Genomic DNA, 13,256 nt, shown 5'->3' with positions numbered 1-13,256 from the left:
GTAAATTTATTGCGTAAGCTCTTCGCCAAAATTTGAATAACTTTTTGTGGCCAGTTGCTCCCAGAATACTGAAAGGCGGCGTTCATTCGTTTAATTTTCTTCTGGGGATAAATTACAACAAAGCAAAACCTTTTTTATGTGTAATAAATATGTTTTTCTACAAATAGCATTGATCCAACATGGGGAGCCCATCTTGGTTTCCTTGCAGGGCGACCAACACCCACATAATGCTACTGAAATGGAAATTTATCAAGCATTTTCATTCTTCTGCTTTATTCATATTCATTCATTTTCGTGGTTAATAGCAACAAAAATCACTGACATGCAACACAACACACGACGCATGAACATCTTATCAAGCAAAGAGAGGATACATTCATTCGCCGCAGGGCTAGAATTCCACTTCACAACTATCAAAACCTAAAATACTAATTGCAATTTTTATGGTGGTGTTGGCAGTTTAATAATCTGACACAATAAAGTCTATTATCAACGAACATTTGTCTTAGAAAGGACGCACACACAACTCACACCACAAAGTTTGTGAATAATGGAGGAACTTATGGATAACAATTTATAATGGCTTATTGATAGCTATTGCAACGTCGTAACAGGCCGTGGCAGTTTCGATTCCATCTGGGACTCCAATTCTCTCATTGATAGCTTTGGAAATCACGTTACATACGTCATTGCTGACGTTATCAACTTCCGTTCTCACCGCGTAACGGAAAACCGGAGCCATGTTGCTTGTAAACCTCTACAAAAAATTAATCAATTGTTTTTTATGTGTTCTTGTGCTTTTCTTTATTCTTTCATAAAACATTAATCTTTGCAAAAAGTCAAACTTTACTTTAACTATTTTGAAATTCTTGTCACAAAGTTGATGAATTGTAACAGCAATTTATAATCACGGCCTATGTAGTTGTCAAACTCAGCGTAATCACAATCGTTATAACCGCACAAGTTTTAAGGATCTGTATGAAATATTTACTTTGTACAGATGACTATCCATAGCTTTATTCCCAAGTTTTTCGTGCAGTAAATCAGCCCCAGACCATTTCTTCCAATTTGTTTCGAAATCATCATCCGAAATGTTATCGCTCACTGGAAAGCGTCAATATCAATAGATCGTAATCAAACAAAGCTATATACTTACATAGCCTCATGTACAGTGAAAGCTATAATCAGCAAACTTTGGTGCAAATTCAATGGACATTTATAAAGCGGAATTCTTGTTTGGCTTTGTCAACCACCACACCTTACCTTTCATCACTGTGATGAAATAAAGCGCTCCTGTTTTCGGGTCTTTCTTTTGGTCTGTGATGACGTTTCCTTTGTAACTCGCTATTTCGCGAAATCCAGCTAAAATGAGCAAACGAAAAATAAAAACGAAGCTTGACTCAGCACTTTTGTATGCCTTGATTAAATGATGGAAAGGCATTACGTCGAAACGTTATGCTAAAAAAATCTAAAAATAGTTTTATACAAACTACCTGTACATAAAACTAACTGTATTATACAAATAAGAATTCTATAAGTATAACCAGAAGTCTAGGCTATATACCAGGATAGCCTTTTGCATACGGTCCAACGCCTTCTCTGGTTATTTTCCGCCAATCCGGGTCCGGCTTTCCAAAGATGCAAATATCCGCAACGTTTGTGATAGCAAAATTAATCCAAGGAAACCTTTAGCACAATCAGACATCTTTTACCTAAGTTTTCGACTCAGTATTTTGTTGTTAATATAAACAACTATAACCTCGGTTGTGCAACGATTGAATGACTAAACCCAAGCTCGATTTGCGCTTAACTAGCAAACGTTTCTAATATTAGGTCTTACTTTGCGTCGGGGTCTATGGACAGATGCAGATAACTTGCTTCGAAACCGTCTAAGCATTTGGCATACTGGGCGGCTACATCCCACTTTTCCTTAAAGGTCTCAACATTTTCAGGTTTTACCCTTTCGAAGACGTTGAATAAGTAGAAGCGGTTTGAAACCGGGGTTGAGATGTTAGCCTATGACAACATAGAATAGTTCAAACAGCAACGCTTTTTGAAGAAAGCACGAGTGCAGCAAATTGACGACGACAATCAACACAACCATGTGTCGTAAACATCCAGATATTTTCATACATATTTGCGCAATTACGTTATAGTAGGCAACAAATAGAGTTTGACTATTTCACCAAAAGTAGGTCAAGTCGCCTGTTGTTAAATATAGGCGGTTAGGAAAATGGGAACGCAAAAGGTTGATTTTATCTAATTAGGGTTTAATTTAAAGTTAGATTTAGGTTACTATGTTAGAATACTTAAGTTCTGAAGGTTAACAAGACACTGTGCAGCCTAACAAATAATTATTAGGTCATTACACCATGTTATCAGTATCTGGCATACTTCACTGCAATGAAAGCTATCGCTATGAAGTGAGCAGCGTTGTAAGTTGAGTGGCGTTCAAAGATACCAGTTTTTGATACTGACTACAAAACTGTAAACAACTTCTTCGTAATACAAGTGCTGTTTTACATATACAGTAACTACCAAATAATCTAAATATACTAACCATTTTAAAACCTCGTCAAGCTGCTAAAACAGGTCTGCCTACTAGTCAACATGCAATACAGCTGCTGTGATCATCTTGTACATTTCAGCCTTCATTAGGGAAAAAAGCGGTCTGGCGGCCAAACATGACCGCTTTGTGTTCCGTACAAGCCAGGCTTTTGCATTATCTCAAGATTTCTATCGTTCTTAGCTTGGTATGAGGCTTTTCACTTGGTCAATTATTGATTTGCTTTATTACGTCACAAAGTCCATTATAAACAAAAAATTCTTGTTTTTTGCTTAGAGCAGGCGTGTCAAACTCAATCGCACCAGAGGCCAAATCTCAAAACTTATTTAACGCCGCGGGCCGTAAGGATGATAATTAATTGAACGTTTCGTAACTTGACGGGACTTGATTGATCGTTTCCCGACACGAGTACATGAATTGGAACAGGCAGCGAAACAACACCAATTTTTTGATGTTTAAAGCTCGGTGTATTGTTCTTCTTCGAATACAAGTCAACCAAATATAGACTAAAAAAAGGAAAAATATGTCGCGCTCGATAAACCATGAAATAGAATAAAAGCTTACCTACCACGAAGTACGGAAGTAGGCTTATTATTGAAAACAAGGCTTTGGGAAAACCAGTGTATTTCACAGAAATTGGGCCACGCAATCAGCTGGAACAACATGAATTGAAAAATATTTTATTAAGTCTGAGCCGCATTGTTGGATGTTTAAATAAGCCGCTCTCAAGTATGAGCACAAAGTAGACCGATAAAATGAATATGCAAAAAATGAATGTACACGGCTTACTGTATCCTATATAACTGTAAGCTCATACGCAGATATGCAGTAATAAGATTCTGTCAAACACGACCGTACTACAGGTAGCCTGCATCAAAAAATGTAAATGAAACCATGCATTTGAAAGTTTGGCCATATTGAAAGGTGCCGTACTATTAGACTTGCCAAAATTAAACTGACGCTGCTGAATAAGAGCAGTTTTGACTGGGCTGTTTTTAATTATTCTTTTGTTGCAGCCCAGGTTACAAGCGATAGAATAAAGCTATTTATTCTATCGTATGGTGGGGAAACTACTGTGCTAGTGTATTGTGCGATTTGTTATAATCTTGTTACTTGCTTGAAAAAGTAAGTTATACCGTACAATGATCTCGTGGGCCGGAAATAGTTCAATGTATGAAATAACTACGGGGGCCAAATTTTATAGTAAAGCGGGCCGGGAGTTTGACATGTATGGCTTTGAGTGTTAATGTGCTTCGCACCGGGTACATACAGCAACTCACAAGATTTCGAACAAGATTTTGCTGGCAGTAGGTGACGTTATGTCTGGAAAATAATGTCTAAGTATTTGAAATGGTATGGCATGGTTTCATAATCTCTATCCTAGGACTGAAGAAAGTCTTTGTATGACTTAAACTCAGCGATGATTTTTCACCCTCGAGCACCAGTTAAGGAGCTATAGCCTTTGTAGAAATTATTATTTTGAGTTTTAAATTATTGTGAGTTCAGCGCTCGAACAATTCCGCTGCCGAACTGACAAATAAAGCTTTAAGTCCCACAAATTTCTAGAATGATCATCTTGCGATTAATTGTAACCGATGATGAAGAATCCGTTGATACACAGACGGTTACGGCAAGTTTGCAATTTCAGTAACTTGCTTAGTTTCTAGCGTCCGGGCAGATAGACAAACGTTTTGTTTTAAAACTTGGTTCATGTATTTGACAGATTTCCAAAGACAATCGTCTTAGACAAAACATTATCCAATTAGCAGAAAAATCGAGGTAGCGTAGAAGTGATGGGCCCAGTAACAATTTGTACACTTACTTTGCTTATGTCTGTATAGCAGTTAAGAATACTTTCCTCGATTTTTTACTACGCAATTACTTTTTCACATAACACATCACAGGCAGAAAAATCGATGTTGATCCAAGTCGTCTTTGCTCAGCTGCACTCGGCATATTTCACACCTGGCACCACACATAACATCTCAAACAAATATTTCCCAGCAGCCATCGATGTGGAACCTGGAATGGTCGTTGTCGTTACAATGAACACTAAACTGAGCTTAACTTATCATAAAGTATAAGATAATATGCAGGCCTTTGTACCGTTCGTACATCGTTCATACGTTTCACTTTAATATTCCGGTGTAGACAAGGAATAAACCTACCACACATGTAACCTATCTGATTTGTTACTTTCAACCTTAAAACCGCTATAACGTCACTCTTAATTTTGACGTAGCTTCCCAGAAAACGTGTTTAGCGCAGGTTTTGTTAAAAGCACTTAGCACTAGGGCTGCTTTGATTCGAAGTTTAGGTTTTAGATATAATGATTGATCCAAAGTTCTAAAGTTTTCTTACTGTTGTAGAAAGATATAGCCATGCCGTATTATGGTCCTTGTTTATTCAATTTTTTATGGTGTGAAAAATCTAGGCTTAAAGTGAGAGGAGAGTCCAAAAGCATGTTGGTCTTAAATCAAGGAGTAGTCGTCGCTAAACATACTGGTGAAAGGATTTGTATGAATATGTATTGGTTAAATAAGTGTCAAAAAACGCAAATTCGTCGCGTAATTATGACGAAGATCGTGGTTCTTATTACGTCACAATAAAAGAAACAATAGGAATGACTCAGGTATTTCGATCCGATATGAACAGAATGCCAGTATGTTTACTGACAACTACTCTTTGATTTAAGGTCAACTTGGTTTTAGAGTTTCCTCTCATTCCATATAAAACACAGATAACAAAATAAGGTAAGAATGGCATTTTAACTACTCAAATAGCTCCTATATCAGCTATAGTGATAAATGCGATTCATATAATCCAGCAAACACAACAGATACCTGTATGTTTAATTACCTGAAGAATCGTAAATTGGAGAGACTTCGTTCACTTCAAATCCAACCATATTTAATCCCTTGCACCCCCTTATTATCTCCAGCACTTGTATGGAAGTTAGGCCCCCTATTTCGGGGAATCCCGTACCTGGGGCATAGGCGGGGTCAAGACCATCGATATCAAAACTGAACAAGAAAAAACGACTTTAGAATGCAAAGGCGTAAGACTTCAGATTATCAGAGCTTGTTTATAAACTAAACCTTCACTCGGTTTAAAAAGAAACTCAAAGTGGTTTTGGGAAAGTTTACCAGAAGCTGCTCATGCAAAAGTACGTTTATGTCTAGGCCTGTAAGAGTGCGGTTATTATGCTTGTTTATAAATTAAGAATTATCTTAATAAATGAGGCCTCAAAATCCAATTTATAAAAGTAGGCTATGTCTACTTGTCAATTTACCACAAATATACCGGTCCTTCACCCATCTGTTGCCTAACTTCAGCCATCAGCGGCGTGAGAGATTTGTACCAGCAATCCTTAGCCCGGACCATTCTGAAACCCTAAAAGAATTGTGTTTAGCTTTATCATGACAGCGTGAATGTGCAAGCGTTTAAATGTGCAGCAGACTTTATTTCAGCGAAAGAAATTTTGTAAGTAGCTTTCGTATATATGACATCTATGGTCTGTACTTCTATGGTGGGAAGCTTACCAAGTTTTTCTCGTGTTCATGAGCATTGGCTACGGCAGAAGTTCCTCTCAGACCGATCTGCACCACTCTTTTACAATCGAGCAGTTCATTGTCCACCGCGCGTTTTAGCGGCGTGTTGTGGGTAAGTTTTTCCCCGAACATTGAGTCTGCGATGTCGCTGTGCGCGTTTATGTAGACCAAACCCACTGGACCGTGTCTGCAGATAGGAAGTTTGTCATATTGATATTCTGCAGCAACGTAGCGTCGCAAAGTTTTGTTGCATGTATTAGGTTGTGCATGTTTATCAATACATACTTTTGGGCTATAGCTTGCAAGATGGGAAAAGAAATAGTGTGACCGCCACCTAAAAGCATTCGATTAACAAATATATATCGAAAAAGCAGGTTTTGTCCAACAAAGGACTACACATTCCCATCAATACGATATATTTCCGAACCCATTGTAATTGGCACGCAGCCATCCTTAATGATTTTGTCGTAACTTTCTTTGATCATCTCGCAGCTGTTGGCGACGTTGAACAAATTGACCGGAACGTCTCCAATGTCAGCAACCTGAGATCGCGAGAAACAAAAACAGCGACATCAAATTTGTTCACAAATCGAAGCAATCCCTTAGTAAGCCTTTCTATCGAGCCAAACACTTTTTAGAGTCAGATTTAATAGAACTTTGCTCTTACGTTAAGTGACGCGAATGGTTCTGCACCGGTGTCAGGATTAGCAGCGCCTATGAGCGTTGATTCGGATCGGATTTCCCGCGGCGCGAACCTGAAAAAAGCAACTTCAGCTGTAGCCTACATATTTCAGCCAAATAAATGACTTTCGGTCTAAGTAGTGCGTGTCAGTGCCTTGGAAATTTATGCCTTATCTTATCGGCACTGGCGCATTCCAGTCGGTTTAAAGTACCTGAATAAAGTACCTATGCTGAATCTTCATAAGAATTTAGTTGAATTCTTTTATAATTGGAATTTTGAAAAAACAATAATTCTAATAAAGCTGTTTGTTTTCGCAACGTTATTGGTCTTTAAACAAACTCTTATAAGCTGTACCCCTACAGAGCTTTCACACAAGGGAATTTCACGTTTTTTTAACATGGTCAGCTAAACAAACGTGAAAATGCAGAAAACAAACAGAAACAAACAAACAGAAAACTCTTGCAGAAAATCGTTGTGTGGAGTCAGCGTTTGGCAACATCGTGCGGTGTTTTCTCTGACATAAGGCGTCTCCGTTCATTGAAAAAAAATCATAAATCTTAAATTTAAGATGGGATGGAAAAAATTGCCTATAACGTGTATTTTAATGGTGGCCCACTATGTTTTGTTCTTTGGATCAGTAACTTCTGTTTTGAACAATGACAGGCAGCGACCTACAAATCAACTTTGAAGTGCATGGGAAAGTGCTACAGAACAAACGAAATGGTACAATAAGTCTTAACTCTAAGTTTAAAACATTTTTCGAAAACCAGTTATCGAAATATCTATAAGTGTAGCCTCATACGTACCCTTTTATATGCCACGAAAAATATATGCCACGTTTAAAATGATCGAATGTCGGCGTCTGTGTTTTTTACTTAATGTATGGCAAATGATATACAATTTAATAGTAAAAAGTACAGCTTTTAACGTATATATTGTTGAAGATAAATTATCTAACACAATTATTAGGTCATAGTCTTGCATGTCACCTTGGTCCAGGTCTATATGCTGTACCATTGTCCATCGGAACGCCGACAAAGCATGCATCTAAGCCCTCTGTTGTTGTTGCTATGGGCAACCGCATAAAGCTGTTAAACCCTTGGATAAAATTAAACATTATTGGTTTTATGTTGTATAAATAAGAAATATACTGTTGAGAAAATTCAGTTAATTTTGTTGCAGCAATATGGTTTTATATAGACATGTTTTGCCTCATGCTGTATACAGTTTTGTCAACATAAACCTTACTATATCGCACTAGTTGATGATAATATACTTTCACTACACGTAACTGAATCATTTAGTGCTACAGTTACATAGATAGGATACAAGCAAGTAAAATCCATTTTACCTGCTGAAAGCGCAAAGTCATCTGCGTTGAGTGGTTGGTTCAATTGTCTTCCGCCCACAGTTGTTCGTGGTGCTGGTTGAAACATTTTTTACTCAAAAAAAATTCACTTTGTAGAAATAAGCTCTCAAATTTGCAGCATTTACCTGCACAATTACAACCTAATTACGAGCGCAAAACGCAAAGACAAAAGAATAATGTTTGGCCGTCAACTTGCTTATATAGCCTACAGCGTCAACTTGTATAAATTGTAAGATGCGGCAGTCAATGATTGACAGAGCTAAGCCGCGAACTCAACCAATCAACAGAAAATCTTGCTTAAAACGACACTTAACTTCATCTCTTGTCGATATTGCGCCCTTCTTCAAATACAATCCGTTTTAATGTCGTGATCCTGTCTTTAATGCGAAATCTGAAGCTCGTCATTTAGAAAACTGATAACGTTTGTTGGGCCGCGGAAGAGTGTTCTTCAGTTTGATTGATGCTTGTTTGTAAAAGTTATTTATGAACTTATACTGGTACTCACCCACCTTAACTAAATAACTTGTGACGTTATTCTGCGACAAGTGCTTTTGACAGCGATTGGCGATTTCATAAGTTAGTCCAAGTACTGTAGCAGCCTATTTGTTTTACTGGTAACTAAATTTTGAGACAAGGTCACTTGGAACAGCGTTATTGTGATAGATTGATGCGATTCTACATCCGCTCACACAGAGCGTGCATGCACACACGACGGCTAGTACAATCGAATGATTTCAAGGTAATTCGAATGACACCGGTACTACACAAACTTAAAGGGAATAGTAATTACATATAATAATAACAATTAACGGAAATTAAAGTTAAGCATACTGTTTCCCCATTAGGTTGTGTGCCAGTTAGGTAGGCCTACCATATGTCCTCTTTTAGGAGGATTTGTCCTCTTTTCTCAAGAAAAGTGAATGGTCCTCCGAGGACGCTCCAAAATGCCCAAATGTCCTCTTTTTTCGCATTTCGAGTTAGTTGCTTATACTTTCAACAAGACTTTTAGGCGAGACGTTGTATTTATTTCCAAAAAATTACTGGAGCCATGAAACATGCTGAATTGCTGGTTTAAAAAAGGTTTTCCAACAAATTGCCCTACCAGCCCTACCTTCTTGATTGTTATTGCAAACATTGTTCGACGTTCTCTGTTACATCTGGGCAATGTTCCCTCTAATTTTTCACGAGTCTGAGCAAACACTCTAACTCCCTGAGCGGTCCCTTGGACCACTGTGAGCAACATCAGACGTGCGCGTGGTCATTATTATGCGTTTATTCCAATTTCAATTCAGGGTGGATTTTTTTCTTGTGCGCAGCACAGATTTTCTGTGCGCGGAGACCGTGTCAGCAGTGCGCATTTGCGCACGCGCGCAGCTTAGAGGGAACATTGGTTCCGGGTTCGAGTCCCGGCAGGGATGATTGGCTTAATTTTTTTTAAATCTTATCACTTAACTGTACATAGTTTCATCTTAAATTGAGCATACCGTTAACATCATCGTCTACGTCTTCCATAAAGTAAAACTAGAATGAAACAACTTGGCCTGGTTCGTTGTATTTATCCTCGATTAAACATCGTTGCATGCATCTGTGAATTTTATACAGCCACGAGGAAAAACAACCGTAATATTAGTGCTAAATTAAGCCTTTTCCTGGTTTTGTGGTAAGAATTATAAGAAAGGAGATGCATACAAAACATGGAGGTCAGGATGGCCGAGTGGTCTAAGGCGCCAGACTCAAGCAGAGGCTTAGTCGCTTTGTGCGGCTCTAGGGTGTTCTGATCTCCGAATGGAGGCGTGGGTTCGAATCCCACTTCTGACAGTAGCTTTGGAAAGTTTCACTTCACTTATGCTAACTTTGTGTCGGATTGCATTGAAGCGGATAGTAAAATCGAACATTGAGAAACTTATGTCTTAGTTCAAAAACGGTTCGATCCAATAATTTTTTCCGACTTTCTAGGCTGGATTGTTTTTTAAAGCGTGAAAATGTTAAAGTTTATTATGAGTTTGTCTCTGTGGCGCAATGGATTAGCGCGCTGGACTTCTAATCCAGAGGTTCCGGATTCGAGTCCCGGCAGGGATGATTGGCTTAATATTTTTAAAATCTTATCACTTAACTGTACATAGTTTCATCTTAAATTGAGCATACCGTTAACATCATCGTCTACGTCTTCCATAAAGTAAAACTAGAATGAAACAACTTGGCCTGGTTCGTTGTATTTATCCTCGATTAAACATCGTTGCATGCATCTGTGAAGTTTATACAGCCACGAGGAAAAACAACCGTGATATTAGTGCTAAATTAAGCGTTTTCCTGGTTTTGTTGTAAGTATTATAAGAACGGAGATGCATACAAAACATCGAGGTCAGGATGGCCGAGTGGTCTAAGGCGCCAGACTCAAGCAGAGGCTTAGTCGCTTTGTGCGGCTCTAGGGTGTTCTGGTCACCGAATGGAGGCGTGAAAAACGTGAAAGCTATATATCAAGATAATATAGACGGTTTTATACTTACAGTTTATCTGACTGGCGTAATAGCCCGAATCAAGTTCACAGTTCTTAGGAACTATTATCCATGCTTGATTATATGGTTGCATGGTTTCGAAAATAAATTGATTCGATTTGACACCAGTTACTTAAACCAAATGACTAGGCTAAGTAAGTATTATTTATGAGACTCTACTTTACTACCTAGCGGATACGTGCCTTAACAACAAAAATAATGCATATTGACCTTGGCGCCAAAACTCTGTTGAAAATTTTGTTGAATTTCTTCTTAGGGTATAGTTATGTTTTCAATATTTTCAGGCCCACATCTGGCCTGTTTGTCCAGGGAGCGCAACAAAATCTAGAAGAGACTTGAAAACATACGTAGCTTCATAACTTCATTGTTTAAAGGAAAAAATATTGCTGAGTAACCGGCAATGGCAATTTGTATCATACAACACCGTACTACAATAAACAAATAACAAATTCAAAGTCCTATTAGGGCATGCTTGAAGAATAATGCATTTTTTGTATCAGGACGTGGCATTGTTAAACAATGAATTAGCCAATAATTACAATTTCGAGCAAGACGCTGGCACTTACACGTTTTCCCTTGGAATTCACCTTGGAGCAAATTTTGTGGGTATCTGAAATCAGCTCTGGAATTTGCGCGCGATTTTCGAACCTTATTTGCCAGTATTCGGCCTTCATTCATTCATATGGCTTGTGTAGTTAAAGTGGTTGGTTGGTACTTGGTAGTTAAGAGTAAGTGAAGAATAATGTAGGTAACTTACAATCTATAAACCAGGTTTAAGTTTAGGTTTAGTTTAGTAATGTATTAACCAGGTATATATTTATGCAATGAATTTAAATACGATCGAGTTGAGGTTTTGTTGGGAAATACGTTAGTTAATAAGCGAAGGATTATTAGTGCTTTACGTTTAACTTAATACTCGGATACCGCGCGGATATTTGCAAGCTTCATCAAAATATTTAACGGTGTACTAAAGCAGCCAAATTAAATAATTAAATTTGTAAGTAACGCAATCGTAAATTGCTTGCAGTGTTAAACCGTTCTGGTATCATTCATGTTTGATTAACGTTATGGTTAATTTGATGTAATCTTTACAAATATTAGTTAAAACTACTTACTAATAATATCTTTTTGCTTGCAGATTTCTCTGCGTAGGTGTGGTGATAAATTTGTTGAATATTTTTGCACTGATTGTATGTTTACTGATTTACTGATGATGATTTACTGAAGGCATGTGGCTTAACTATAAGGTAGATAATCGAGTAACACTCGGTTTCAAAAGCTCTCTGCAGAAAACAGAATGATCAGACGTGACTATCTGATTGATGGATGTTCTGTCAGGTATGCGGGTAATGTTTTTTGTTTCGCGATTTGGCTCGCGAGTCGGTTCTTTGCTCTTTGGAGTTGGGTTTTGTATTAGTTGTAGTATTTTTTGCATAGTCGTTGTTGGTGGCTTTTGCACATTTACGTGTCTTGAATGTTTTGGCTTTCGTGGTTTAAGTTTCGATTTATTGCTGTTGAGCTCTCTGCGCGCGCTTTCGCGATGATTCTTTGTCGCTGTTGCTTTGCTGCGCTTTGGCGTTTATTTCTTTGTTGGGGTCGGTAAAATATTGGTTTTATTTTGGTGTTTATTATTTTTGTAGTTTGAGTATTGTTCTGGCCATACAGTTAACTTAATGGAAATCAGTGATGTTTTGTCTGAATTTGTTACATTCCGTTATCTGGATTCTGGTTGGAGAATTTGCGCACAACAAACCCTGCATCAGACAATCTGTTTTAAAAGAGATTTTTTATGTGTAAAGCTGATTCGATATCTACCAATCTGAAACTTCTCGTACTGTAAACTGATTATTACAAGATCTTCACAGGGCAGCTTTAACAGGCGGACAATGTGGGAACAGCAACTTGCCTTGATTTTCAGTTAAGCAATATTGGCTAAAATTAAATTTTTAGATTAAATTAAAAGTTCCTGATGAGGAAAATAACGTGATGAAAATGAGGCAGAGTTGAAGTTGCAGGGTTTGTTGCGAGATTCAGTCGACAGAGAAAAAATGTTAAGATGTTTATTAAGGTGAAACCAGCATGATGTTTTACTGTGTGATGGCAGTAGCGACAAGGTATTTTTAATTACGTTTCTACATTTCGAGGTTTATTTCATCGGGTGACGTCAGTTACGGTTCCACCTTTCCTTGTCATCTCTCCCATTCAGCTGCTGCTCTCCTGGTAATTTGAAATCTATTTTATTGGCATCCATTTTTCTTAATCTTTTATCATAATTTAACTGTTTAAAATAAGAAATTCTTCCGCTTCGTATTCAACAATTTTGGAAATCTATTAATTTCCAAACCTTAAAAGACAACCTGCTTTTAATTTTCAGGACGGCCATGCCAAGAAAACTACGGTAAAAGCCCAACCTTTTAGATGATTCGTCAGACATCATGACAGACATCAGACGTCACGAAATTGGGCAGGTTTTCATTGCACCTCTTGTATTTATTAGCACACAATGTCAACATGCAATCCAACATATTTAATTTAAGAGAATGCAATCCAAATCCATCGCTCCAGCTTCCGC

At 37.8% G+C, this 13,256-nt stretch overlaps 2 protein-coding genes and 2 non-coding genes across 4 annotated transcripts; 2 read left to right on the top strand and 2 right to left on the bottom strand.

Annotated features, from left to right (window-relative positions):
* Positions 1-254: 254 nt before the first annotated feature.
* Positions 255-2,842, bottom strand: LOC143465731 (uncharacterized). The gene is made up of 6 exons (XM_076964190.1): positions 2,561-2,842; positions 1,841-2,016; positions 1,565-1,686; positions 1,264-1,362; positions 992-1,104; positions 255-757 (listed from the first exon to the last, which is right to left on the bottom strand). The coding sequence occupies exons 1-6, from the start codon at positions 2,561-2,563 to the stop codon at positions 575-577; spliced, it is 696 nt and encodes a 231-aa protein (XP_076820305.1). The 5' UTR covers positions 2,564-2,842; the 3' UTR covers positions 255-574.
* A 1,575-nt stretch (positions 2,843-4,417) lies between these two features.
* On the bottom strand, positions 4,418-8,347 carry LOC143465730 (agmatinase, mitochondrial-like). The gene is made up of 9 exons (XM_076964189.1): positions 8,151-8,347; positions 7,789-7,897; positions 6,785-6,872; positions 6,545-6,659; positions 6,403-6,451; positions 6,109-6,304; positions 5,859-5,959; positions 5,426-5,589; positions 4,418-4,588 (listed from the first exon to the last, which is right to left on the bottom strand). The coding sequence occupies exons 1-9, from the start codon at positions 8,233-8,235 to the stop codon at positions 4,506-4,508; spliced, it is 990 nt and encodes a 329-aa protein (XP_076820304.1). The 5' UTR covers positions 8,236-8,347; the 3' UTR covers positions 4,418-4,505.
* A 1,521-nt stretch (positions 8,348-9,868) lies between these two features.
* Positions 9,869-9,986, top strand: Trnal-caa (transfer RNA leucine (anticodon CAA)). The gene is made up of 2 exons: positions 9,869-9,906; positions 9,941-9,986. It is a non-coding gene; the product is annotated as a tRNA-Leu (tRNA).
* Positions 9,987-10,173: 187 nt separating this feature from the next.
* Trnar-ucu (transfer RNA arginine (anticodon UCU)) lies at positions 10,174-10,247 on the top strand. The gene has a single exon. It is a non-coding gene; the product is annotated as a tRNA-Arg (tRNA).
* The last annotated feature ends 3,009 nt before the right edge of the window (positions 10,248-13,256 follow it).

The sequence above is a fragment of the Clavelina lepadiformis genome, chromosome 7 (genome assembly GCF_947623445.1).
Source record: "Clavelina lepadiformis chromosome 7, kaClaLepa1.1, whole genome shotgun sequence".
NCBI lineage: Eukaryota > Metazoa > Chordata > Ascidiacea > Aplousobranchia > Clavelinidae > Clavelina > Clavelina lepadiformis.
Note: the sequence above shows the minus strand (reverse complement) of the source record. Positions and strands in the feature narration are given on the sequence as shown.

Bases quoted from the DNA above. Each gene is read 5' to 3' on its own strand.
- LOC143465731 (XM_076964190.1), bottom strand. The intron at 1,363-1,564 runs GTATATAGCCTA...TGCTCATTTTAG, and splicing joins GTATGCAAAAGGCTATCCTG to CTGGATTTCGCGAAATAGCG. The intron at 758-991 runs GTAAATATTTCA...AATTTTTTGTAG, and splicing joins TGGATAGTCATCTGTACAAA to AGGTTTACAAGCAACATGGC.
- LOC143465730 (XM_076964189.1), bottom strand. From the start codon at position 8,235: ATGTTTCAACCAGCACCACGAACAACTGTGGGCGGAAGACAATTGAAC. The intron at 7,898-8,150 runs GTAAAATGGATT...ATTTTATCCAAG, and splicing joins TGACTTTGCGCTTTCAGCAG to GGTTTAACAGCTTTATGCGG. The intron at 4,589-5,425 runs GTAATTAAACAT...CGACCATTCCAG, and splicing joins TCCAATTTACGATTCTTCAG to GTTCCACATCGATGGCTGCT.